Source organism: Saccharomyces kudriavzevii, assembly GCF_947243775.1.
Source record: "Saccharomyces kudriavzevii IFO 1802 strain IFO1802 genome assembly, chromosome: 15".
In the NCBI taxonomy this organism is placed as follows: domain Eukaryota; kingdom Fungi; phylum Ascomycota; class Saccharomycetes; order Saccharomycetales; family Saccharomycetaceae; genus Saccharomyces; species Saccharomyces kudriavzevii.
In genome coordinates this window covers 328,270-352,350 of record NC_079286.1, presented here as the reverse complement: position 1 = coordinate 352,350, position 24,081 = coordinate 328,270, and the positions used below count along the sequence as shown (strand labels likewise).

The 24,081-nt window shown below is 39.0% G+C and overlaps 8 protein-coding genes and 1 non-coding gene across 9 annotated transcripts; 3 read left to right on the top strand and 6 right to left on the bottom strand.

Annotated features, from left to right (window-relative positions):
* Window positions 1–698: 698 nt before the first annotated feature.
* On the bottom strand, window positions 699–3,212 carry ROD1 (Rod1p; the record flags this gene model as incomplete). Its single annotated transcript, XM_056231197.1, has 1 exon — window positions 699–3,212. One exon carries the CDS (start codon window positions 3,210–3,212, stop codon window positions 699–701), a length of 2,514 nt encoding a protein of 837 aa, XP_056085040.1.
* A 578-nt stretch (window positions 3,213–3,790) lies between these two features.
* Window positions 3,791–6,127, bottom strand: PET127 (Pet127p; the record flags this gene model as incomplete). Its single annotated transcript, XM_056231196.1, has 1 exon — window positions 3,791–6,127. One exon carries the CDS (start codon window positions 6,125–6,127, stop codon window positions 3,791–3,793), a length of 2,337 nt encoding a protein of 778 aa, XP_056085039.1.
* A 326-nt stretch (window positions 6,128–6,453) lies between these two features.
* On the top strand, window positions 6,454–7,077 carry ERP4 (Erp4p; the record flags this gene model as incomplete). Its single annotated transcript, XM_056231195.1, has 1 exon — window positions 6,454–7,077. The coding sequence occupies one exon, from the start codon at window positions 6,454–6,456 to the stop codon at window positions 7,075–7,077; it is 624 nt and encodes a 207-aa protein (XP_056085038.1).
* A 468-nt stretch (window positions 7,078–7,545) lies between these two features.
* On the bottom strand, window positions 7,546–9,837 carry RTS1 (protein phosphatase 2A regulatory subunit RTS1; the record flags this gene model as incomplete). The annotated part of the gene is made up of 1 exon (XM_056231194.1): window positions 7,546–9,837. The coding sequence occupies one exon, from the start codon at window positions 9,835–9,837 to the stop codon at window positions 7,546–7,548; it is 2,292 nt and encodes a 763-aa protein (XP_056085037.1).
* Window positions 9,838–10,291: 454 nt separating this feature from the next.
* Window positions 10,292–11,101, bottom strand: SKDI15G1680 (uncharacterized protein; the record flags this gene model as incomplete). The annotated part of the gene is made up of 1 exon (XM_056231193.1): window positions 10,292–11,101. One exon carries the CDS (start codon window positions 11,099–11,101, stop codon window positions 10,292–10,294), a length of 810 nt encoding a protein of 269 aa, XP_056085036.1.
* A 1,537-nt stretch (window positions 11,102–12,638) lies between these two features.
* Window positions 12,639–12,711, top strand: Skdi_15.trna10T. The gene has a single exon. It is a non-coding gene; the product is annotated as a tRNA-Thr (tRNA).
* Window positions 12,712–12,934: 223 nt separating this feature from the next.
* AUS1 (ATP-binding cassette sterol transporter AUS1) lies at window positions 12,935–17,116 on the bottom strand (the record flags this gene model as incomplete). The annotated part of the gene is made up of 1 exon (XM_056231191.1): window positions 12,935–17,116. The coding sequence occupies one exon, from the start codon at window positions 17,114–17,116 to the stop codon at window positions 12,935–12,937; it is 4,182 nt and encodes a 1,393-aa protein (XP_056085035.1).
* Window positions 17,117–19,612: 2,496 nt separating this feature from the next.
* Window positions 19,613–20,341, top strand: TIR2 (putative GPI-anchored mannoprotein; the record flags this gene model as incomplete). Its single annotated transcript, XM_056231190.1, has 1 exon — window positions 19,613–20,341. The coding sequence occupies one exon, from the start codon at window positions 19,613–19,615 to the stop codon at window positions 20,339–20,341; it is 729 nt and encodes a 242-aa protein (XP_056085034.1).
* A 444-nt stretch (window positions 20,342–20,785) lies between these two features.
* On the bottom strand, window positions 20,786–22,255 carry TIR4 (Tir4p; the record flags this gene model as incomplete). Its single annotated transcript, XM_056231189.1, has 1 exon — window positions 20,786–22,255. The coding sequence occupies one exon, from the start codon at window positions 22,253–22,255 to the stop codon at window positions 20,786–20,788; it is 1,470 nt and encodes a 489-aa protein (XP_056085033.1).
* Between the last annotated feature and the right edge of the window lie 1,826 nt (window positions 22,256–24,081).

Below are 24,081 nucleotides of genomic sequence, written 5' to 3'. Positions count from 1 at the left end.
TTTCTAGTTAAACCGCAAGAAAACACTCTACGATTTTGAGAATGAAGAAGCTGTCTAATAAAGTGCTCATTGTTCAAGGGAAGCTTTTAAGCCGGGATTGATAATGCTCATGTACCAACAGTTGAACATCGTAAAAATTCAATGACATATGTTTTACCAATGTTAAATACATATTCTATTTACTCCGAGCATCACTACGGGGCATGTCTCATTCAATTACGTGTAAAAATCAATCAACTTATCAAAAATCCGCTTCTAACGATATTACCGCTGCAATTATCGTCAAGTACTTCACCATTTTTTGGAGTTTCGCATTGCAATTGTCTTTCTATATCGATTTTCCGATTGGTTTCTTGCTTTACATTTCCCAAGCTGAGCAACTTCCGCCGCCCTCGATGAAGCCCATGCAATTTAGTAATAATGAAAGGAGTTTTTGGGCTTTCGTTGAAACCGCTTTGCCGTTATTGTGCTCTATTCATCAAAATAGCCATAGTAATTCTTGCGTTTGATTTAGCGAGGTAACTCCGTTATTTTATGGACAATACCAGTTTCTGATTCAACCGTTATATCATTATTTTTTAAATAGTATAATATATGAAAGTACTCTATCAAAATATATATGCTAAACTGTACAGCTTTATATGGACTATTACCCATAATCTGCTTACTGAAGTTTGAAAGGGTCCAAAGAAAACAATCTATGCGCGATCCCGTCTCGTAAACATCTCCATTAAGTTCGCAAATGAACCAGTCCCTTGTCTTGATGGTGAGTTGCTATTATTACTCTTGACCGACGAGGAGCGTGATCTGCGGTTGCCGCTTGAATTCATGTGGTTTGCTTCAGGTTTTGACTTAGTAACATCAGATGTAGACTCAGTTTTGTCAAAATATGAGTGGTTTTTGTTGTTCGAATTAAGAGCCGACGATGGTGTCATATTAAACGGAAAGTGTCTGCTTCCTGCATTGCCTTTCGTTGGCAAGAAAGAGAGATTCAAATTGAATGAGCTATCTGTGTTGCTCCTTGTCAGTTGCTGCAGTGATACTGAGGAACTATTGTTACTTTTCGGTAATGGAGAGTGGGATAAGCGTGTCCTACTAGACGAACTTTTCACGTTATTGGAACTCTTTCTTGAGCCTGGGTATGGTAATAACGACGACGCAGATTTGTGGTGGAGAATTTGCGGCCTTTCTAGCTCGAATTTCTTATTCTCCTGTGAATCGACCTCTTCTTCTGGATAAGCAGGTGGTAAATCTTCACCAATCATGTCAAATTTTATCGCTTTATCATATGAGGGTACTCTACTTAGATTCGTCAGTTCCAGATCGTTCTTTAAAGACGTAGAAGAAGTTTGGCGACTGTAAGAGTTCCTCCTCGACAAGTGTGCAAAACTTGGAGTTAATGAAGGACTATTCAATCCTACATTGATGTTGCCGTTGAATCTATTTCCTGAGGGGCTGCTGCTATTTCCGCTGTCACTAACTGTTAAATAGTTATTAACCAAATTCAAGCTACTACTTGTGACGTTATTTCCCCGAAAGTTGCAGCTATTTAGGCTATCACCATCAATTCTAATTTGCGGATTTGGTGCCAAAACAGTATCGTTAGCATCGTTGCTATCTGATATGTGCAAATTTTGAATATCATCAATAAGTTGTGCCTCGATGTTGGTTGAAGGGGCCGATGTTGAAATTTCGTTTTGATTAGCAACTTCACCATATACGCGGTCGTAAACATGATTTCCGTAGTTGGGAGGTATCATCAAACTGGTCACCATAGTTGCATCGGTAGTTATCGAAGTGTCCGCATCGACAGCGTTGACATTCAAAGTGGAACCAGACACTATGGTCGGCATTGAAGACAGTTGTAAGGCAGATATAGATCTCTGGAAAATGACGTCTTCTTCAGTGTCATCTACGAAACTCCTGTTGCTAAAAGAGCTATCATTCTGATTTGTAACTTGATATGACGGACCAAACGTCCTGAGTGTTCTCTCAATAACATCGGAGGTCTTTACATTGACTGGAACAAATGGTGAAATGAATAATTGAACAGGTAGTGCCGCACGCAATTCAGAAATATGGCCATCTGGATTAAGTAAACTAATAGTAAATTTAATCTTGTGACGAACTTTGATATTAGACAAAATGCGGCAGTCTTGAGAGCACTTAGTCAAGCTTGGAGGTATTTTTAATAAGGTTTGAACTTCCCATTTGTCTTGGAATTCCCCAACACCTGAGTCAACTCCGTCGTCGCTAGCTTCGTTCATACTCCTCTTCTTCTTCATTTGCGCAACATGTTTCAAAGGATCTTTCAGTTTCAACTTGGTTACTATTCTGTCTTGATTAATAACCCCTCCATAGCTACCACAATACTGAGAAGTTTCCACTAAGCTAACTCTAACTGGACCTAACTTTAGTCCCTTTAATACAGGGACGATTAAAATATTAATCATTGCTGAAGAACCGATAGCAATTGCCTTAGTTGGGATAGAGATTGTATAATCAACTTTTTCAGGCCACGAGTTATCTACGGACACTGTTTCCGATAATTCAACAGCGTCTATAGCTAATGTTCGAATAACTCTCAGGTGTTTTTTAGAGATTAAGTCGGGTTGTTTAGGTCTCTCAATAGTGGCTTCTAGAGTATAAGTGACGGCGGCATTTGGTAGACCTTCAACACTTTCCACTAATGAACCTGGAATGATTGCGCTGAAAGGGAACTCGTAGTTACCTTTTACCAAGGTGTGATAGTTTTTATTTGTACTGGTTTGCCCATTACTCGATACTAATGATGCAGTAGAAAGAGCTCTTTTCCTTTTAGGTAAAGCTGCCAAATTGGTTGAGGATTTACTAGAAATAGTTATTTTACCATTATTATGATTATCATACAAGTTTTGAAAATAGCTCTTTATATTGAAGTCATCCCAAAAATGAGAATACAGATTTCTCTCAAATTTTGAGTATCGTTTATATGGGCCATGAACGGTTTGCAAAACTGTTGGAATATTCAGTCTCAACCTACCAAAAAGTCTCAAGGCCAGAGATTTGATTTGAATTGGCTCAGTTATAGATAATACAATCGTACCAGATAGTAGTACAGAAGATGCCTCATCAGGGGGGCCCTTTATTAGCAAGACATCGTTGTCCAAGCTTCTTAGTCTGATGTCAAATAGTAATGGCTCTTTTGAAGGTCGAGATGAGGAAGAAAACATTTCTATTTTATAGAAAGGAGGAGCGGATGATGTGAGGAAACCACGATGGGGTCTATATACTTGCTATCGGTATAAGATCCGCTTCTCTCTCATGTTCATGTTTTGAATAGGGGACCCCTTCCACTGTTCTTTTTTTTTTTTCGCTTAAGCAATGAAAATGCCGAAAAAGATTGCAAGAGGCTACCCATACAAAAATAATCACAGGGCAAAGAGAACTTATGAACCATCCACGCAGCTGTCAACCTTCTTCCTAGATATTTGATTCTGGCATCAAAGTTTTTATGTACTATTCTTATCCATAACAATGAGACAACGGGGGAGGTCTTTAATGAAGCCTTGGTAACTTTCTCTAACTCCGTCATTAAGCAAAATAAGTGGCTGAAAAAAAAATTCGGTCCTTCCTGCTGTTTTTGAATAAATGACGGTTTATACTTACAAGGACAATGCATTCTATGTCTGTATCTAAAAGAATATAGAGTAGTTATTATTTTTTTACATGAGTTGAGAACTGCGAATGAAAACTCTATGGGTGAAACTTTCTTCGCCGGCGTTAGGTTTCCAATGCTAATTATCATCTTTCAGACATGGAACCTGTTGTTGTTCCTTTCTAGGAGATTTCTTCGAATGGTACCCTTTTTGGCATATGCGCGTAATTTAGTCTGTAGTCGTGTAGGGCCAGAATTGGATGACCTTCTGTTATCGCCATTTCTATAATTTTTCTTGCGGAACTGTAGTAATTTGATTCGATTTACGATTTCATCCTTTTTGGATATATCGGGCTCCTGACGTGTAATGACTTGGTTTTTCAATGCATCCAATTTGACATCTAGATATTTTAGGTACAATTTCCGTAAAATTTGTTTATCGATAATATCAGTGAAAGTAGAATTAACCTCCCAAGTGGAGACATCCGAGGGGTGAAAAAAGTTTGGAGTTTGTGTGGGTGGAATCTCTTTGTACCAGTCTCTTTTCATTATGTCAGAAATGTATTTACGAGCTTCGCTATCGAGGATGTCACTCTTTTTTGAGGCGAAGGCAGGTGGATTCGTAGTATTAGGATGATGATGGTAAAAATGTTCGACGTTTACCTTAAAGCCTACTAATGAATCCAAATTTTCTTTCAAAAGATTTTCGTTATACATGCGAAGGTTTGTTAGTTCTTTTGTCAATTGTTCGTTTGAAGTGTTCATTACTAACAGTGATTTGTCCTCATATTCTGGTGACAATGGTAGAGCTACGATATTCAGCACCGCTTCGTTAAAGAAGCGACCACTTTTAGACTGTCTTTCTTCAACTTCAGTTTTAAGCATTATTTTACATTTTTCCCATTTTGTATCACTTACGTTCAATAACCGCTCAACGTGTTTCAAAATATTGCTGAACAGATTCATAGAGATCTTGAATTCTCTATTGGCCACTGATGAAGCAATTTTTCTGTCGTTCCTATGATAGTGTAAAATGTAATCCTCTTCACCGTATATTCCCTTCATTATTTCGTTCTTTTGCTCCAATAAACTATCGAACCTTCCGTTGAATGAAGAATGAATTATGTAATCTAATTCATCCAAGGGTAGATACTGGAATCCAAACATTTTAGAAATATTGTGGTAGGCAACGAATATACCGTCCATCTTACCAAGTCTAGCCTGTAAAGAATACTTCAATAGTGCAGACCTTATTAACTCAAAATATTCCCTTTCCAATGATTCAAACTCACCATAAACCTTGTCTATCTCGTATCCAGTTTGATTATTGTTATTCTCTACATGTGGTAAGTCATACCTTATAGCAGAGACAGCCCTCGTCTTTAGATCAAAAACGCCAGTTCCAGGTAAATTTGGATCGTACGCGTCTAATTGAGACCTCACAATAAAGTCATCTACGCTAGAATAATGATAATTATCGGTTTTCGAATCATTTGAAGGCTTCTCTGTTAAGAAGTCCTCAAGGTAATGTCCTAGTACGGAGAGAACTATTTCCCTGTCCAGACTTCTATCTGAATCGATGGAAGAAATCCCGTTCTTTTTTCTTCTTAAAATGACTGTTGATGGAAAATATGCGCTTTCTGAGTAGTTGCAATTTTTTTGAGGAAAGTTTCTAGATACCGAGGAGTCAATGATGTTCAACCTTCTAAAATTGGAGAGAAGGTAGTGTAACTGAGAGAGTACAGAGGTCATAGAACTTGAGGAAGAGATGTATCTTTTTTTATGTTCGTTAGCAACCTTCAACAAGGATTCATCTTTGTGGGGGGTAATAAAAATGGGTTTTGTTTGTTCATCGCCAGGAGAATCAGTATTTACACCTTCTTCACTTTTTTTCTCCAAAAATTCTGGATTAATATTCTCCACAGCAGGGTCAAAATTATACATCTGACTTCTACTATCTCTTAATTTCTGCAATGACAATGGTTGATATAACACTCTGGCCAATCCGTGGCCTATCATAGGAGGTTTTTGGTTGTAATCTTGTTGATTCCTACCTTGATTGTAAGGTGCTACTAATGTGTGCCTAACTTTTTGCGGATTTATCCGGAAAGTATACGACCTTCTAGCGGGGTACGTTCGGGCTCTTGTAGGTTTCAAATACCTATTATGTCCATAGTCCTTCTTTATATTTGTTTTGAGGAGATTAATCGCCTTGTCCATCTCTTTCGTGTATTTTTGTCTGCCTCCCTCGTCCTTCTCTTTAACATCTTCCGCAGCAGAATTTGTCTCGTATATTTCATCGACCATCTCTAGGGCGCTATACAGGTCGGAATGCAGCTTGTTTAGGGCCTCTTCCTCATTGATAGCATCTGTGAAAGCAGCGTTCGTATGACAAATCCATCGCTGATGACAGCTCCTCCTACCGCCACCTATGCTACAGGCCTTCACAGAAAGACGCCTAGACAGAAATGTATGGCTGTAAAAACTCATTATCAAAAGTTTGAATGTATCAAGTATAGTGTGGCTCTTTTGCGCTTTCTGTCCAATGTTCTCATTGATGTTAAATTTTCACATATCTGTTTGATATTGGCCAACGGCATTCGACGGAAACGCGCTTTACCATGGGCCATTTTTTTTCACTATTTCACAATTTTTGACGTGATTTCTTCAAGGGTGGATGATAGAAGCTATGACTTGTCTGCTTGGGGCTCCTTCATCCACGCTAATAACGTCTCCTCAGGTAAATTTCAAGTAATTTTCGCCCGGCTCACTGAAGTATTGTGGCAAACATGCGTTCTCATTCACTGCAAGAAATTATGCGTGTTTTAGTTTTAATCGCAACTTTGTTTACTTCATCTTTGTTTGCCCATGCATTCTCATCTAATTATGCTCCTATAGGCATATCTTTGCCAGCTTTTACCAAAGAATGTCTTTACTATGATTTAGCCTCTGATGAAGATGTGATTGTGGTCAGTTACCAAGTATTGACGGGTGGGAACTTTGAGATAGATTTTGACATTACCGCCCCTGATGGTTCTGTCATAGTTACTGAAAGGCAAAAGAAGCATTCTGATTTTCTGCTGAAGTCATTTGGTGTTGGCAAGTACATTTTCTGTTTGAGTAATAACTATGGCACTTCCCCAAAGAAAGTTGAAATAACCTTGGAAAAAGAAAAGGAAATCGTTTCCTCTCATGAAAGGAAAGAGGATGTCATTGCAAATAATGCTATTGAAGAGATTGATAGAAACCTAAATAAAATCACCAAAACGATGGACTATCTGAGGGCCAGAGAATGGAGAAACATGTATACTGTGAGTTCTACTGAGTCAAGATTAACGTGGCTGTCCTTTCTAATAATGGGGGTGATGGTCGGTATCAGCATAGTGCAGGCTTTAATTATTCAATTTTTTTTTAGCAGTCGCCAAAGAAACTATGTATAAATTACTTTCAAGCTTTAATAAGTGTTAAAATTGCTGTGCTAAGGAGGAAGCATTTTTCTGCATCATGATCCTAACTTTTTTTGGCTATTTAGTTACTTATGAAATACCTCGAAACTTTAGTCCTCAATATCCAATTGTAGAGCGGCAAGGTTATGTAAATCGAATGGAGTGTAAAATAAATAAAAGAGGAAGGAGAAAGGATAAGGCGAGCGAAGAAAAAAAGTGAAGGAATGTTTTGGAGAAAGGACGGAAAGATTTTTGTGTCTTTCTTAGAATTAAGCCATTGTTCGATTGGTTTATCTTTGTTCTAGTTCTTTTCGGGTATTTTCGGAATTTTATCTTCTGCTTTTTTTAAATTATCTAAGTTTATAATTTTTTCTAGTTCTTTATATGCCGCTGCACTTTTATCATGCAATAAGCTTTATACCTACTCATATTATCGAGCTTTCTTTTAATGAACCCGTAGCTTCACTGTATATCGTTGTCAGAATCATTTTCATTCTCCTCATTCAATATGTTATCTTCATTGCCTGTATTGAAAGTATTTCTCAATTCCTGATTCTTTCTCTCGTTGGCTGTATGTTGGTCTTTGTCATTATTAATTCTCAGACTTTTTACATATTCTTCTAGTTTGCTCCAGCTTTCCTCACGTTGCGCTTTGCGCTGCTGTGTTTCTTTTACACTCGATAAGTACAATGCATTACAGTTTTCATATAATACTGGATTTGTTTCCAAAAAAATTTTCAACGCTTTGAATGCCATTGCGTGAATTGCCCTGTTCCACGAACCAGAATTAATAGCCTGCTCAACAAGCATGTACGGGTCTGAAATGCTATCTTCACCATTTGTTGTATCCAGCTCTAATTGAGAAGTTAACTCATATAATGCAGGAAATATAATGGGCAGGATAACTTCGGCATTTTCAATACATAGATTCAGAAAGTATTCATTGTTCCAATAACTTAGAACTTTTTCCGCTACTTGGAAATGTGGAGAAGAAATACACTTGGCTAGTTGAACAAATAATGGCACTTCGACCTTGATAAATTCCAATGGTTCAATAACTTCAAATATATCCTCGATTTCATTCAAAAACATTATTTCCTTTGTTGAATTGATTTTTGGCCAATAGCGTAATAGACCCATGACCACTTCTTCAGTTAATAAGGGGTCTTTTTCGAGAAACTGTACAATACAGTACGCCAATTGCGGGTGATATAATGATAAACAACGGACCTTGTGCAATGGGATCAATATCCTCACCAAAAAGACTTTGTGCTCTTCCTTCAAAGGTAGTGCAAACCCGTTAATGATCGAGCCCAAGATTTCTAACAACTCTGCCACACCGTTAAATTTCTCAGTTTCATAAATAAACTGTAGAAAAATATTGTTCATTGAGCGACGAATGAAGCTTCTCAAGGATAAAAATTTCCCGTATATCCTGTGTAACGTTGTTTTCAAGCAGTCCCTTTCTCTGATATCTTCGCTATCAAATAGCTCTAGTAATTTTAAAATGAAGTCTTGGTCAATATACTGTTTGGCAATCTGATGATTAAAATCGGGGCTTTCCACGAATCTTAAGAAAAATTCATAAACAGCCTGCATATGAGGCCAGGCCAATTCATTGACCGGCTCGTCTTCATCTGGGTCATAAATATCGCCAACCGGATTTACTGGCGGCGGAATAGGTCTGAATAAATTAACTTTGAACATGTTTACCACGTGAGCATACATCTCATTTGTATAGGTAAATCTGTTTGTCACAAGAAATTCTATTAGCTCATCCAAGGTGCTCCTTTTGATTTCTTTACCTTGAATGTCGAAACTTGGATCATTAAAGTCAAACATAGTATTACACTGGTCAACTTTAGCAATGAACAAGGGAATCCTTTCTTCGGGGGACACTTCATTGAAATTCGGCAATTTTGTCAGTGGCGTGTACCTAGAGGGTTCAAATCTTGATGAAGAGTGGCGTTGAGGAGTCTTGATTAATTCCAAATCTGTATCAGGGTTAAGTTTTGTGGGTGTTGGTAGTCTTTCGAATGAGTGTGATGATCTCGGAATGTCAATATTTTGAGAAGAGGAGTGATTTGCATCCAGAACATTACCACTACTAGTACTCATACTTCTGTTGTTGCTAATACCATTTTCCACGTCTGAAAAGACTACTGTCCCCCCCGTAGTGCTTGAAATCGGAGAAGATGGAACAGCGGATGCCGCAGCCACTAATGTAGGGTGGGCATTGTCTTCATCAGACGTACTTTTGTCGTCCTTAGTGACTGTAAGCACTGGGGTAGAACTTATTACAGCAGTAGAAGATGATGCAGAAGATGAAGAAGATCCCTGCTTCTGAGATTGCGATTGCTGCTGTGACTGTTTGATCTGTTCTTGCCCTTTCCTTGAACTTGTTTTCTTTGTGGAACTTGAACCGGAGCGACTGACGCTTGAGCTCCTACTGCTACTACTACTGCTGGAAGAAGGAGTGGCGGCCGTTTTTGTTTTCGAAGTGGAGCTACCATGGTGTTTGCCTTGCGAGGGAATGCTACCCGATCCCTTACTCTTTTCAGTTGTAGACCTTGATCCGGCACTGCTGGTGGCACCGTGGGTAGGAGTCGTAGCTACAATGGGCTTCTTCGACGCCGATGGAGTGGTTGAAGCCTTTTCTTTTTCTTTTTCCTTCTCTTTGTCCTTCTTTTTACTGCTTGAAGAAGAAGAACCAGTGGTCTTCTTAATCAATCTTTGTTTGAAACCACGCATCATATTGAGCAGCGGTTGTTTAAAAATAGTACGCGTCTATTGATCTCTGTATTAAGTATGACCTTTATTCAAAATAAAAAAAGCAAATCGAAGGATGGTTTTAAGTTGAATGGATACGTGGGAAACGGTTTATATTTTTATCTAACAAAAAAAGGAAAAAAAAGCAAATCGAGGGGGAAGGAAACGCAGCCCAAATTATTCACGGCGATTACTATATATCTTTGAGACGAAGAGTTTGTCAATATGACGAAAGTTGATAATAACCATCAATTGAAGCAAGAAGAAATCACCAGTCTCACACATTTTTTAATAAAAGCCATTGTCTGGTACTTTTTTTCCCTTCCTCGCCAGCCGGGATAGGGGGCTGTGACCCGGTGGAAATGCTTGCTTTTAGATTCACTGTTACCATCATATGCTTACATACTCATACAAAAAGTCTATATAAATTTGAAAGAAATCAGGCGTGGAAGATGGAGTTTGCGTCTCTATGATAAAGCATCAGGTAGGCCGTAAACCCCTCTCCCTGCGGGTCTGGTTCTCCCATGCAGTTAACTTCCCCAACCCCGAACTGGAACACTAAATAGGTCCTAAAACCAAAATATTCGTAGACGGATTTCGCGTGTTCCGAAATAGCCTCGAGTGCAAGAGCGCAATTGGCCTTGTCTGCTTTAAGCTTGTATTCCTCAAGTATCTTCCTAACTGAACCCCTGATTTCAGGGTGACTGGGGTCTTTCCCAATGGCATAAAGATAGTAATAATCCATTCCCTCAGGCATGACTTCATGTTTCCTCGCAGTCAAATCGTCAAAGAATATCTTATTGAAGGACTCATCGTCAGATAATGTGGCAGGCAAGTGGCATCCAGGACGGCTCCATATTGCGACGGCATCGAAGTCGTTTGCTTCAGCAACTTCCCCATTCAGATCATTATAGCATGTCGTATAGTAATGTATCATTGCATTTATTCTTGCTCTTGAAACCTTTTCCGTAATTGGGACATGGAAAAACTTTTTCATCAAGTAGTCGTTAGCGTATGATTTCTCAAACGCCTTAAACAACGTTTTCGAAGCTCTCTCCACATCGCATGTCAAGTTTACTGGTAAAGTATGCTTTCCAGTGACTGCTGACACTACCATTACCAGCACTCTTTGCTTTTTGTTAAACTTATTGGTAGTTTCTTGAATCTTAATGTTTTTTCTATCAATCTCTTTTTCTGCACTTCTTATAGTAGCATGAAAAGAGCAAGGGAAAAAAACGTCGTTTACCATATGGAAGTATTTTTTTTTTGGCTCATGGAGCTCATTGAAAGCCACAATATGGAAAACAAATTATAGCTGCAAGAAATTCAGGATGCGTGAGAGCGATGGTTACTGTTCATTGATTTTTTTAGTCATATTTTAATTGCTTCTGCAGCTTGGAAACAAGATCACATGTTCTATTCAGCTTTGTAAATTATTTACCGGGAACAATAATCCTTGCCCTTACTAACAGAATCTTCGTACTTAATTAACACAACGATTGTTCTTTGCCGAAAGCAGGTGTGGCGTTCGTACTATTACCATTGCTTATTCCTTGCGTTTCGTTTCACTGGCGCTGTGTTGTACGTAATGTTTTCTTACTACCGTCGAGTAGCTGTTGCATTTCGTTGTTTGCAAAAAAGGGAAAATCATAAGTAGTTGCTGCAGAACACGCTTTTTTCCGTGATCCTAATGATGCTTTTTAAATGAGGCCGACTTTAAGGCCTCGAGAATAATCTTCCGGATAGATCTGGTTGCGTCAGTGAATGTGGACATTGCATGTCATTCTAGGAAATCATAAAACTGCTTAAAGCTGCGTATCAAAAAAAAAAGTGTCTCAATTTCTGTTGGTAAAGCGTGGTTAATAACCTAGGTTAATTTTGCCTAGCATTCTGCCGAATATAGCGCATGAACGCCGGTGTTTAAATTTTTAAAAACTTTCCAACCATCACTAGCAATTTCAAAAGGAGTGGCAGCAAGGAAAATCGTATATTGAACGCAGCAACATCCTTCTAAAATGTTGACCTGCAGAGTTTGATGATAATCTTTGAATTCCGTTTTTGGCAGAGGTAATAGTTTTAGATATATAAATGAGATAAGTATGAAGCTTGTGATAACTGCTGGGATTCCATTGCTGATAAGGTTCGTGTAGAATACACTAGAAATTCTTCTCGTGGATTTAGGAATCCATGAAAGGGAATCAACAATTTTACATGATCTTATCCTTATTTCTTCCTTCATTGTCATACGTCGTTATTGAATGTAGGTAATCTGTTGTACTACCAATCCATTGATGGATAGTTTATTATTGTCCTCAACAATCTTATACATCAGATATTCAAGACTGGTATTAGCAATAAGTTACTGAGATCAACAAATCCGCCGCATTTCTAGAGTAAAAGCTTTTAATGTAAATTACATGTTGTATTATGGGCTCGGGTGATATCAGGGTGATTTAGCAATACTGTTGATTTCGGGAAAGTAACTCGTTGCTAAACTAGTTGTCACGGTAATTCACAGGATGTTTCTCATTCTATATCTAATATATAAGATCTTAAAGAGTGGAAGCGCAGAATCTCGGATCTAACTAATTGTTCAGGTATTTATGCGTTCGAGATAGTACATCTAAACGATCTTGTCGTTTCCTTTGATGTATTCATTCTTATGCGTTTCATAGTGTATCTAGTTCAGGGCTGTTTCATAGATGTTTCCGTTGCGTTCATTATGATGTACTGTTGCAATCTCGAGATGTAATATCTCGAGATACAAAGTTTTTACACAAATAGAAGCTTCTATGGCCAAGTTGGTAAGGCGCCACACTAGTAATGTGGAGATCATCGGTTCAACTCCGATTGGAAGCATTAATTTTTTTGCAACTTCACATGAAATGTCTCCTTTTCAATCAATTTTTAGTAAAGTGCATAAGCGGCAAGAAAATTATCTTGCAGACGTTACGTTCTCATCTAACTGTCAACTTTAGGTCAGAAATTAAATTAAAATATTTAAAAAATACGAATTATTGAAGGATCGAAAATAAAAATTACCATTAAGTAGAAAGAAAGTGATATATTGTTGATAAGGGTATTAGTTTTTTGTAGATTTTTTCCCTTTGTGGGGAATTATCTTTTTGATGAATTTGAAAACCTTAGGCCATGCTCTTGTCACATAAGTTAAATAATAACCAGCAAACATCGCAAAAAAATTGAAACCGATGAAAGCCCATTCGATACCAAAGTTCCTCCAGATATGATCATAGCTCATATTTTCATTCTTTAGGAAATCATCACCAACACTATACGTACAGTACGCACAGACGGTAAAAGTATTATTGTTATGTAAATAGCCACCGAATTCTTCAATGAAGGGTTTCATGAATTGGCCACAAGTTTGTCCTGTCATAGGTTGTCCGGGAACCATCTCGGACATATCACACTTGATTTCCCAATTGTGTAATAAAATACTGACGAAAGTTTCAACAAAGTACGTATATGGCGAAACTCTGTACATGAACTTCCAAAAAGTTGGAAACAACGAATAAGGTTGCATAACACCACAAAATGATGCTGTGAAACTGTAAATAAAAGCAACAAAAACAGCGGCGGTTTGTAGATTCGGAGCTGTGTAAATTAACCATAAACCAAGCGTTGAGTAGTAAGCAGCGAAAAGCATGTAGTTCAAAAAGAAAACACCAGCACTCCAGCCGGCGTTGTTGAACCCACAGCAAAAGAATGCGCAAACAAAAAATAACGTTGAACTTGTTAGTGCGAGTGGCAACTCAATGATTGACTGTGATAGAAGTAGAACAGTCCAATGGTAAGTATTCGATCTAGCCTCTCTGGCAACATAAACTTCTTTGGTTTTCAGAGCTTTATCTTGAATTTGATTGATCAATGGAGATGAAACACAAAGAGCCATGAAACAGAAAAAAATACAGTCTTGCAAACCAATGATATTATGCTTGATGTTCCAAAATGAAAAGCCAATGAATAAACCGGCACCACCATTCAAACAGTATTTAGCCATAACATAAGTCAAATCTCTTTTAGTGCAAATGTATTGTCTTTTCGTAATAAGAGTCAATTGCTGTAAGTAAGAGGGCTGCTTCCATAAAGAGGTAGTATAATCAACACCGGAGGCACGAGCATCATCTTCCAACCTGGCTGTTTCCCTTTCAACCAATTTTTTTTCAGGAGATGATTCCCATAACGTGCCCCAACTTCTAGCTTCTTTGTTCACCTCTAAACGCTCGTCCATTCCATCTTTTTCGACTGAGGAATTGCTGCTACCCACGGCATCAATAACGAAATCAGCGGGATTATCATGCTCTTTGTCGTAGACTAATGAGTTGTCATGAGACATGAAGTAGCCGCAAGCATCGTCCATTGGTCCAAAGAAAACACATTCACCTCCTCTCTTTAGTAAGAAAATGTTGTCGAAATGACTGATAACACTCTTACTGGGTTGATGAATAGTACAAAAAATAGCTTGACCTTGCAAAGAAAGCTGCTTAAGGAATTTAACAATTGTTAATGCAGCCTCAGCGTCCAGTCCGGAAGTCGGTTCATCTAAAAACAGCAAAAGAGAAGGCTTGGTAACAAGTTCAACTCCAATTGATAGCAATTTTTTCTGAGTAGGGTTTAAATCAGCGACCAACATTTGGGATGGTAGCTTAAGCAATTTTGAAACAGTATCTAAATATGATTTATCACCATCACCCCTCAAAAGACAAGATATTTCTAGTGACTCCTCTACAGTCAATAAATCCAGGTGTAAATCTTGCTGCTGAACAAAACCAATACTTCTTTTGAAAGCTTCTTCATCTGACAACGGTTGTCCATCAATCAAAATTTCACCACTGACGACACCCGACTCAACTCTTTGTGATAACACATTCAATAATGTCGTCTTACCTGCACCAGATTCGCCCATTAATGCCGTTAATCCAGAACTAATGAAACCGGATGCATTATTGATAAGTTTCTTTTCACCAACGGTGTAGTTAATATTTCTCCAAGAAATAACGTGCTTCTGAGTTTCCACTGTTTCCGCGTTTTGTTCATTGTAATCTGCTAGGGCCATTCCTTTATTTGAAGGTGATACCTGGTATGGAACAGCTGAGACGCTGGACGAAGAAGAATAAACAGAATGTGATTTCGGCATACTATCATACCTACTACCACTTTCAGGGGAATACTTCGTAGACTTTTTCTTATTCAGGAAAGGTAACCACTTTGTCAAACCTCTGTTAGAGCGCTCAATTTCATCCTTATTGAAGTACGGTTTAATGTATTGCGATGCAAATAAAGTGCAAGCGATGAAAAATACCAAGAAACCAATAATGATACCAAAATTCCTCCACACGTGGTTATATGTGTAAGATAAACCTTGCCTCAAATAATCACGGCCTCTAACATAATCATTACCTAGGGTGGCACCTTGCCAAGCGCAGGCTTTATGAGAAAATGGAACATCATCATAAGCAGTGCCTCTTGGAACAATAGTCTCACTACAGTCCAACTTCAAATTGTAAAGTTCGTTGGCTAGTATAGCTTCCATAGCATACATTGCAGGGTTTAAATAGGCAATCCACACAAACCAAGGGTGCATGTCATTTAAGTAGATGACGTAAGAGGCATACATCGCAATAGCTAGTAACAAAATACCTGCAAACAAGTTTGCAACTGAAATGGTTGGTGCAACCAGTGTCGTCAAGGAAAATAGCGACACCATACAGAAATTGTAAAATGCAAGGAACAGCAAAAAAATGAAAAATCTAGCAGCACTGTACTGCAGATGAGCTAGGAAGTATAGGATAATGCTGAATACAATTACCAAACAAAGTTTAAAACAATAATCAAATACTGTTGTTGAGAGCGTTTCAACCCAGTTGGTGTAAAAGTGAAGTTGAGACTGTTTTTTGACCACGGGTTGTCTTTGGAAAGCAATTGGCATATCTGCAAGAGAAAGAAAGGTGAAAAAAAGAATAGAGAAAAAGGTCAAGGAACCTCTTGAGTATGAACCAATGGTGGTCAACGGAATTTCGTAAAACAAAGAACCAATGACCAAAGATTGAATAATGACCGAAATAAATTGTGCAGTCATGTAAGTTTTATCACCCAAACTTCTTTGAAAAGCTCTCTTTGTACAGATTGATAATTGTTTCTTCAATGGAATATTAAAAATAGGTGAAATATCGGAGGAATCGATATCTTTGCTGGAGTCATCAATTGAAGACTCTTCAATCTGGTGCTTTATATTTCTATAGTACGAAGAGTGTTTCCATTGATCATAGAAATCCAGATCAGAATTAAATTCGTACTTAGTCACCTCCTTTGCTGCAGTCTTAAGAATGCTAGAAGACGAGGAGTTGGACAAATCCCCGATGCTTTTGTTTTTGAATTGGAAATTTAAAATAGAAGTCAAGTACTCAATAATACAGTCGTTAGGATCTTTTTCGATACCTAAAGTGTCGTGAAAGTAATCCAGACACTCATCAACGGTACCATAAAAGAGTTGGTAAGAATCGGATAACATAAGAATTTTATCAAATTTATCAACAATCTTATCACTTGCCTGAGATATTCTCACCAAATTAACAGAACGAGTGGCCTTGGCCATTTTTCTAAGGATCTCCAAAAAGTCTAAAGCTGTAGCAGAATCAAGACCCTTTGTAGAGTTGTCCCACAGGTAAACAGAACCATTCGCAATAAACGTTTCGATGATAGAAATACGTTTACGTTCACCACCAGAAACACCACGGAAAAAATCATTACCCACAATAGTCTTTAACACATGAGATAGGCCAAATTCCTTTAGAAGCTCATTTCTTATTTGATCACGCTCGCCCTTAGGAACATCGAACTTGCAGCTCAATGCGAAATCAACTGTTTGTTCTACCGTCAAAAAAGGAAAATGCACATCTTGTTCGTTGTTATAAATGATCTGATGAGGACATTTATCGGAAAAACGTTTAAACTCGTTATTTTTGAACTTAATTGAGCCTTGGGGAGAGTAAGATAAACTTGTCTTGGCATGAAATAAAGTTTTGAAGAGGGTGGATGTAGGATTACCCAAAACCAGAACCATCTCACCTGCCTCTGCCTGGAATGTTATATCATTTAACTGATTAATAGGAGCAGGCGTACTGCCTTCGGCGTCATAATTCTTTCGACACTCACTCTGTGTGTCAGCACCGAATTGAATGTTTGCACCATTGAAAGTAACTGACCCGTTTGCAACAGGAGTAAAGTACTTTGAAATTGACATGTCACTTTAAAAAAAAAGCGGAGTTGTAGTGACTTGAAAAATTCACAGCAGTCTTTATTAGTAAGCAGAAGCTCTTTCAAGTACAATTCTAGTCAAATGTGGATTTCTACCCAATAATAGTCAAAAAAAAAAGGTACGTCAAAGTTTTATCAAATCAAAAGATGTGCACATTAAAAACACACAGCTTCATGGAAATGAGACAAAGGCACCATCTTTATATTTGAGTCAGAGAATAGGCGTAAAGAGGACACACATCGCGTGTTTTCCTGTGTTACATCGTACAGGAGGCAAGCTGCCGTGGCTGTAGTAGCATGGAGGAACGCTGTTAATAGAGCTCGTTTACGTAGCCTACTGCTGTGATGGAGTGATCTTCAGGCACTATCAACTACCTCGAAATGTTTACTAAAGCAGCGCGTTCCCTAAACGACGCGGGCGAAAAGAAACGACGGCGGTGGTTCCTATAAGAGAAGACATCTTCCTATTGTTCACACAGAAACCCTCCAAGCTTTTTCTTGCCTACACAGGCACGTGGAAATCATGTAAGCAAACGACGCTAGTACCTGAATGAAAACTCTCGTATGGTTTGGGCTTGCCCTTGAAAAAACAAGGATGCAGCCTGAATAGAGTAACTTAGGTGTATGTATTGTTCTGTAAAACATGAAGCTACAGAAGGTAAATAGTTCGCAATTCAATATTTGGCGTTTCTGTTTTGTTAAAGAGAGTAACTTCATGTAGCTGCACCTAATTTCTTGTCCATCGGTTGTTGTAAAAAAAAGTATACTCGTTGAAAAAAACTTACTTGCTAATCTTCTTGCAGATTTGTATAAAGCAGAACCACCGGATGGTTACTGAAAGTAGAGGAAGAATTATGGTATACCTCTCTGAATTTATATGCCCTGTATCGTCTTCTAGCAATCAAGTGACGCAAGAAACTTGGTCTTCTTGGGTTAACGCTTTCTTTCATAATATTAATATATGTTTGGAAATGTAGTACTTTTGTATATATTTTTAAGCAATGGGAAATAGGGAAATCTTTATTATTTGGAGTTTTGTTGTAAGTGAACAACTGTTTTTGGTCATTGGGCACCACAAAAAATTATAAGCAATGGCTTTGGACCCAACTCGAAATAAAAAAACCAAAAAAAATTATTTCCTTCAATATTAGCTTTGATCAATATAGAAAATCACTTATGTTTGCAAATATGATAAATTTCAGCGTGTGTCCTGCGTATTTTGACGCAAGGAGCTGCGGTCTGAGTTTTGTGATATCACTCTTGGTTACCGCATTTGACGGCGTACTAAAAAGTTTCAAGCCCTCAAGTTTTTAGTGATCTTATACATGCAATATTGCCTGCTTGATTTTCCCTTCGAAAAGAAAAGAGTTATTGTGTTACATAAGTTCAAGCTTGGAAATGAAATCTTCAACGCACAAAAGTGTGAGAGGAAAATTCAGTACATGAATGAAACAGGAAATCTAACTTGGGTTATTTTTCTTCATCTTTTCGTTTAATGCAAGTTCCTCACACTGCCAAGTAGCGTCTTCTTAAGGTGGCCCAAACGTCACAGCAAGAAAATCTTACCTGAGCGAGGCTATTCCTTTCTTTCCTTTTTTACGGGCGAGTTAGCATTCTTCGAATTCATGCGATTATAGTTTTTTTTTGCAGCGTATGGGTGCACAAGAACTTTCAGTACATGACTTTCAAAAGTACGTACAGGAGAGAATTTCGCTGGATCGATTCCAAGCCTCACTGTATTAACAGTTGGCACCTGTTCGTCGAGGTACGACTCCTCACCAGCTCACTGGGCTAACAATAGACCACATTTTTGAATGGCGCGCTCCAGTGCGGTTTGACTTCTTATTCGACGCCCAGAAAGACAATAGCACTTAACATTTCAGAAATGCACGCGGTCTTTCTCACTTTTCCCGCCAGTGCGAATCCGCTTATGCAGTGCGCTGCTCTAAAAATATCAAAAAAGCCTTGGCCGGCTTTACTTCCCAAACGAGACATATGTTTCCCAAAAAGGACATTTAAGTCCGAATGTAGCGAGCAGGAAAACTCTGGATGAGTACAGGCAATCAAAGAAATAAGGCAGTGCGCACCTTAAAAGTACCTCTCCAGATTTTCTACTCGTTGCTCGTACAGGCCCTACGTAAAGAAACAAAACACTTGGCAACAAAACAATACAGAGTTAGTTCGCAGCAAATAGAAAGCCAAGAATTTTTATGATATTTAGCGATCTCCTAAAGCAATCATCGGCGGTGTGTCGCAAACAGTTTTCTACTGAGCTTTCTAACATTACTGGCATAAACGAGCAATGGAGAAATCTTAGAATGCATTCAGTTGAGAGACCTGTGTGTTAAAATTGATATATAAGTGGGTGGTGAGACTTAGATAAGTGAAAGCTCTCGTTCTATGTTCCTTTCCCTTCTCGTTATTCCTGCTACCGATCCCATCGACTTAACCCTTCCGCACTCGCTTATAAACTATAATAAAAATGGCCTACACTAAGATCGCTTTACTAGCCGCTTTTTCTGCTTTTGCTTTTGCCCAAACCCAAGAAGAAATTGACGAATTGAACGTTATTTTGAATGATGTTAAATCGAATTTGCAAGAATACATCAGTTTGGCCAGTGATTCATCTTCTGGTTTCAGTTTAAGCAGCTTACCATCTGGTGTTTTGGACATCGGTATGGCCATAGCTTCCGCCACTGATGACTCCTATACTACTTTGTACTCTGAAGTCGATTTTGCTGCTGTAAGCAAGATGTTAACTATGGTGCCATGGTACTCTTCTAGATTGGAACCGGCATTAGAATCTTTATTGGGAACCTCTGCCACTACCACCTCTTCTGCCGTTGCTACCACCTCTTCTGCCGTTGCTACCACCTCTTCTGCTGCTGCTACCACCTCTTCTGCCGTTGCTACCACCTCTTCTGCCGTTGCTACCACCTCTTCTACTGCTGCTACCACCTCGTCTGCTGCTGCTACCACCTCGTCTGCCGCTGCCACTACTTCTTCTGCTGATGCCACTACCTCTTCTGCTAAGGTTTCTACTGTTGTTTCTTCAGCTAAGACCTCTGGTTCTGTTTCTGCCATTTCTCAGATTACAGACGGTCAAGTCCAGGCTACGAGCACTGTTGCTGAACAAACCGAAAATGGTGCTGCTAAGGTTGCTGTTGGAATGGGAGCCGGTATCATGGCTGCTGCCGCCATGTTGTTGTAATCTCATTTTTAATGGATTCTAAACGTTCGTATATACCAATTTATGATTTTTACTTAATTTTCTAAATATCAAGATATTTGTGGGAACTCATTCTTTATTTTGTTATGGACTGTTGTGAACGGCAATCTAGAATTTCCGATAAATGCAAGTAGTAAAAAAGAGTGGCGGATCTTATTTTCACTCCGGACAATTTTTCCCTCTTACTGCAGGGCATTTTCCATTATTTTTTTGAATGTGGAAATGTTCTATCACAAGTTAGAGAAATAGTTTACTTCCAAGAGGAAAAAAAAAATTATTGAGCTGAAGACTTAGTTGTCAATTTTTATATTACAGAGGAATACATTCGATAGTTTAAAATCTAAGCAATTTTTTTTGTATAACAGTAAAGTTAAAATAATAATATAATCATATAAGCAGAACGAACATTTTTTTCATGTACTAGTATTATAGTAACATGGCAGCTACAGCGGCTAAAGCACCGGCACCCATACCAATGACAACCTTAGCGGCACCGTTTTCGGTTTGTTCAACGATACCAGAAGTTGTGGATTGAACCTTGACAGCGGCTGTGGATTGAACCTTGACAGCGGTAGCAGATTTCTTGGCCTGACAGGCGGAGTCACAGACGGTAACTGTAGTCTTTAGCGTAGAGAAGTCAGTTGCAGTAGAGGTGCCTTCTTTGCACGTGCTGCAGACAGTAGCAGACTTCTTGGCTTGACAAGCGGAGTCACAGACGGTAACTGTAGTCTTTAGCGTAGAGAAGTCAGTTGCGGTAGAAGTACCTTCTTTGCATGTACTGCAGACAGTAGCAGTTGAAACTTCAGTAGAATTGTTGTAACCGGTGGTGGAAACAGGAGCAGCAGATGTGGAGGAGTAGTCACAGACGGTAGTTTCCTTGGTGACAAGGGTGTTAGCAGTTTCAGTAACAGTGGTACCGTTTCTAGTCAAAATAATAACACTGGAAGCAGAAGAACTAGCACCTGTGGTGGTATTGTAAGGAGCAATGCTTGAGCTGGAGGTTTCAACGGAAGTAGAAGAGCTAACGGCGGTGGAGTTGTAAGGGGCAATGATTGAGCTAGCGGCTTCGGTTGAAGAAGCAACGACTGAGGAAGAAGCGATAGCAGAAGAGCTGGCAATTTCAGTTGAAGAGGAAACAACTGAAGATGAAGCGACAGCAGAAGAGCTGGCAATTTCAGTTGAAGAGGAAACAACTGAAGATGAAGCGACAGCAGAAGAGCTGGCAATTTCAGTTGAAGAGGAAACAACTGAAGATGAAGCGACAGCAGAAGAGCTGGCAATTTCAGTTGAAGAGGAAACAACTGAAGATGAAGCGACAGCAGAAGAGCTGACAATTTCAGTTGAAGAGGAAACAACTGAAGATGAAGCAATAGCGGAAGAGCTAGCAACTTCACTTGAAGATGTAACAACAGAAGTAGCGGCTTCGGTTGAACTAGAGACAGCAGAGGAGCTAACAGCTTCGGTTGAACTAGAGACAGCAGAGGAGCTGGCGGCTTCCGTTGAAGATGTAACAACAGAAGTAGTGGCTTCAGTGGAACTTGAGGCAGCAGAGGAAGTAAGAGAAGCATCCAATGCTTCCAATTGTGGAAGCAATCTAGAAGAGTACCATGGCACCATAGTCAGCATAGCCTCAACGGCAGCAAAGTCAACCTCAGAGTATAGAGTGGTGTAAGAATCATCAGTGGCTGTGACCAACTCGGCAGCAATGTCCATAATACCGGCTGGCATTAGGTCCAAGGAGAATCCTGAATTTGGTGTGAAGGACAAGTTGATGTAGTCAGCAATGTTGGACTTAACATCGTCCAAAGCAACGTTCAATTCGTTGATTTGTAGTTGAGTCTGGGCGTAAGCAATAGCAGCAAGGGCGGCTAGCAAAGTGATCTTAGAGTAAGCCATTTTTATTTTAGTGTTGGTAAGCGAGTGAAAAGTTTTTATTTGCAGATCTTCAAGAAGGACGAAGAAGTAATGAAGCAGGATAATGGGTTAAAAATTGATCTGCTCCAGTGACCCTTCCCTTTTTATACTCGAGAGTCTCGAATCACATCCTGTTGAAGAAAAGAATTTGCATCTTCCCTTTTCTGACCATCTTGCTTGTCAGAAACGCATCGTTTAGGAACCCTGCTAAACTATTTTCCGTCATTTTTTTTAGTTTGATTTCTTCTGGAGGCAGATGGGTTGCTACGAGGTTTTTTGCTGAGAAATCGCGCGTGGTGTCGCTTCTCCGCCAGATTCTGTGCGGGCTATTGTTGAAGCGTGCCTCGTTTGCCTTTTAGGTTGCCTTTAGTTTCCATTGTTTATCTTCAGGGTTTTCTTCGGGTCACGTTGGCTCTGAAAGTATGCTTAAATTTAGGAGCCGCAGTTGATTATGCCGATTCGTAGATGTGAATTGGACGATCGTGCTTTTCTCCATACGAATAGGCGTCCCTTCGCAATTTTTTGTCTTTTCTTGCGTGGTGTGTGTGTCTATCTCTGATCCTACAATTTCTCTGGAGTATCTAGCATGCGCTGTAAACGAATAATTATACTATCATCTGGAGAAAAAACCGTGAACCCCATACATTGCCCTCTTCTCTCAGTCCCTATCAACACCCGTTTGGCTGTTCAAAGCGTAAATATAGTTCGTTCAGTCGCCTTTTTTGGTACTCAGCGTCTCAATTTGAAAGTTTTATTTAGAGAATAGCACCTGTTTGGTAGAAGGATAATCCGTACGCCGTATGGATGAATATATAAAGCCCCAAATTTGAGGCATAAACAATCTCTTCATCTAATTCTGAGAGGTTAGCCGCAGTGCATTCCTTGCGTTTATTTTTTTTTTTTATAGATCTGGGTTTTATTATGACCATGTACAGTTTTCTAATTTCCGTTTAAAGAACTTCAGAGAACTTTATTGCATTTGTTGCTCGACCGACCTGGGAGGCCTATTGCAAAGTCATTGCTATCCAAATATCTTCTCTTTTCTCGTAGAATACATCACTTAGAAATTTCTTTTTGCAGCGTGTGCGATAATGTTTCGACTAAAAGCCTCGTACGCTGTTTCACTCGTTGAGTAGACCAGAAGTCCATCTCATCTCTTTTGAGTTTACATTTTCAAAGGGCTCGATGATGAAAATTGCTTTTACGTATAGCCTTGAAAATCAAGATTGTTGACATTCAAGTTCATCTCCTGCATGATATGATACATCTTTCTTGGCGGTTCCGAAGGATGAAAAAAGCAGCGCACCGGTGCCGGTGCTAATGCCAGCGATAGTAGTACTAGTTCCATCTCTTGTGCTTCTTTCTTGTTAGCCCTATGGTGCTCTACGTATTTCGAAGAATAAGATAATATCCAAAGTTGCATCAATTGTCCAATTTCGATATTTACAAAATATTAAAGATAGGTCAAATTGTGCGCTCTGTATTATAGATCTGTAAAAATTGTCCATTGCTCTTCTAGAGTTCTTTTCTCTCAGAAAATTTTTCTCCGCCTTTCCTCTCTGAAGATGGAAATAACGCTACATCGTGAAGAAATAATGTAATTTTCGAGGTGAGACGGTGGAAAACGGAGGGGAAAATAAAAGCGTTTGGCGTATCATAACCTTTTTTGGAAGAATTTAGTGCGATAAAGCTTTCTTGGACAAACGCAGCAAACCCAACATAGGGCTAACATTACTGGATATTCCGTACTTAATACTTACTTTGCATAACAGGTGCCCAAGTCGACAAGAAAGAAGCGCTTATTGTCC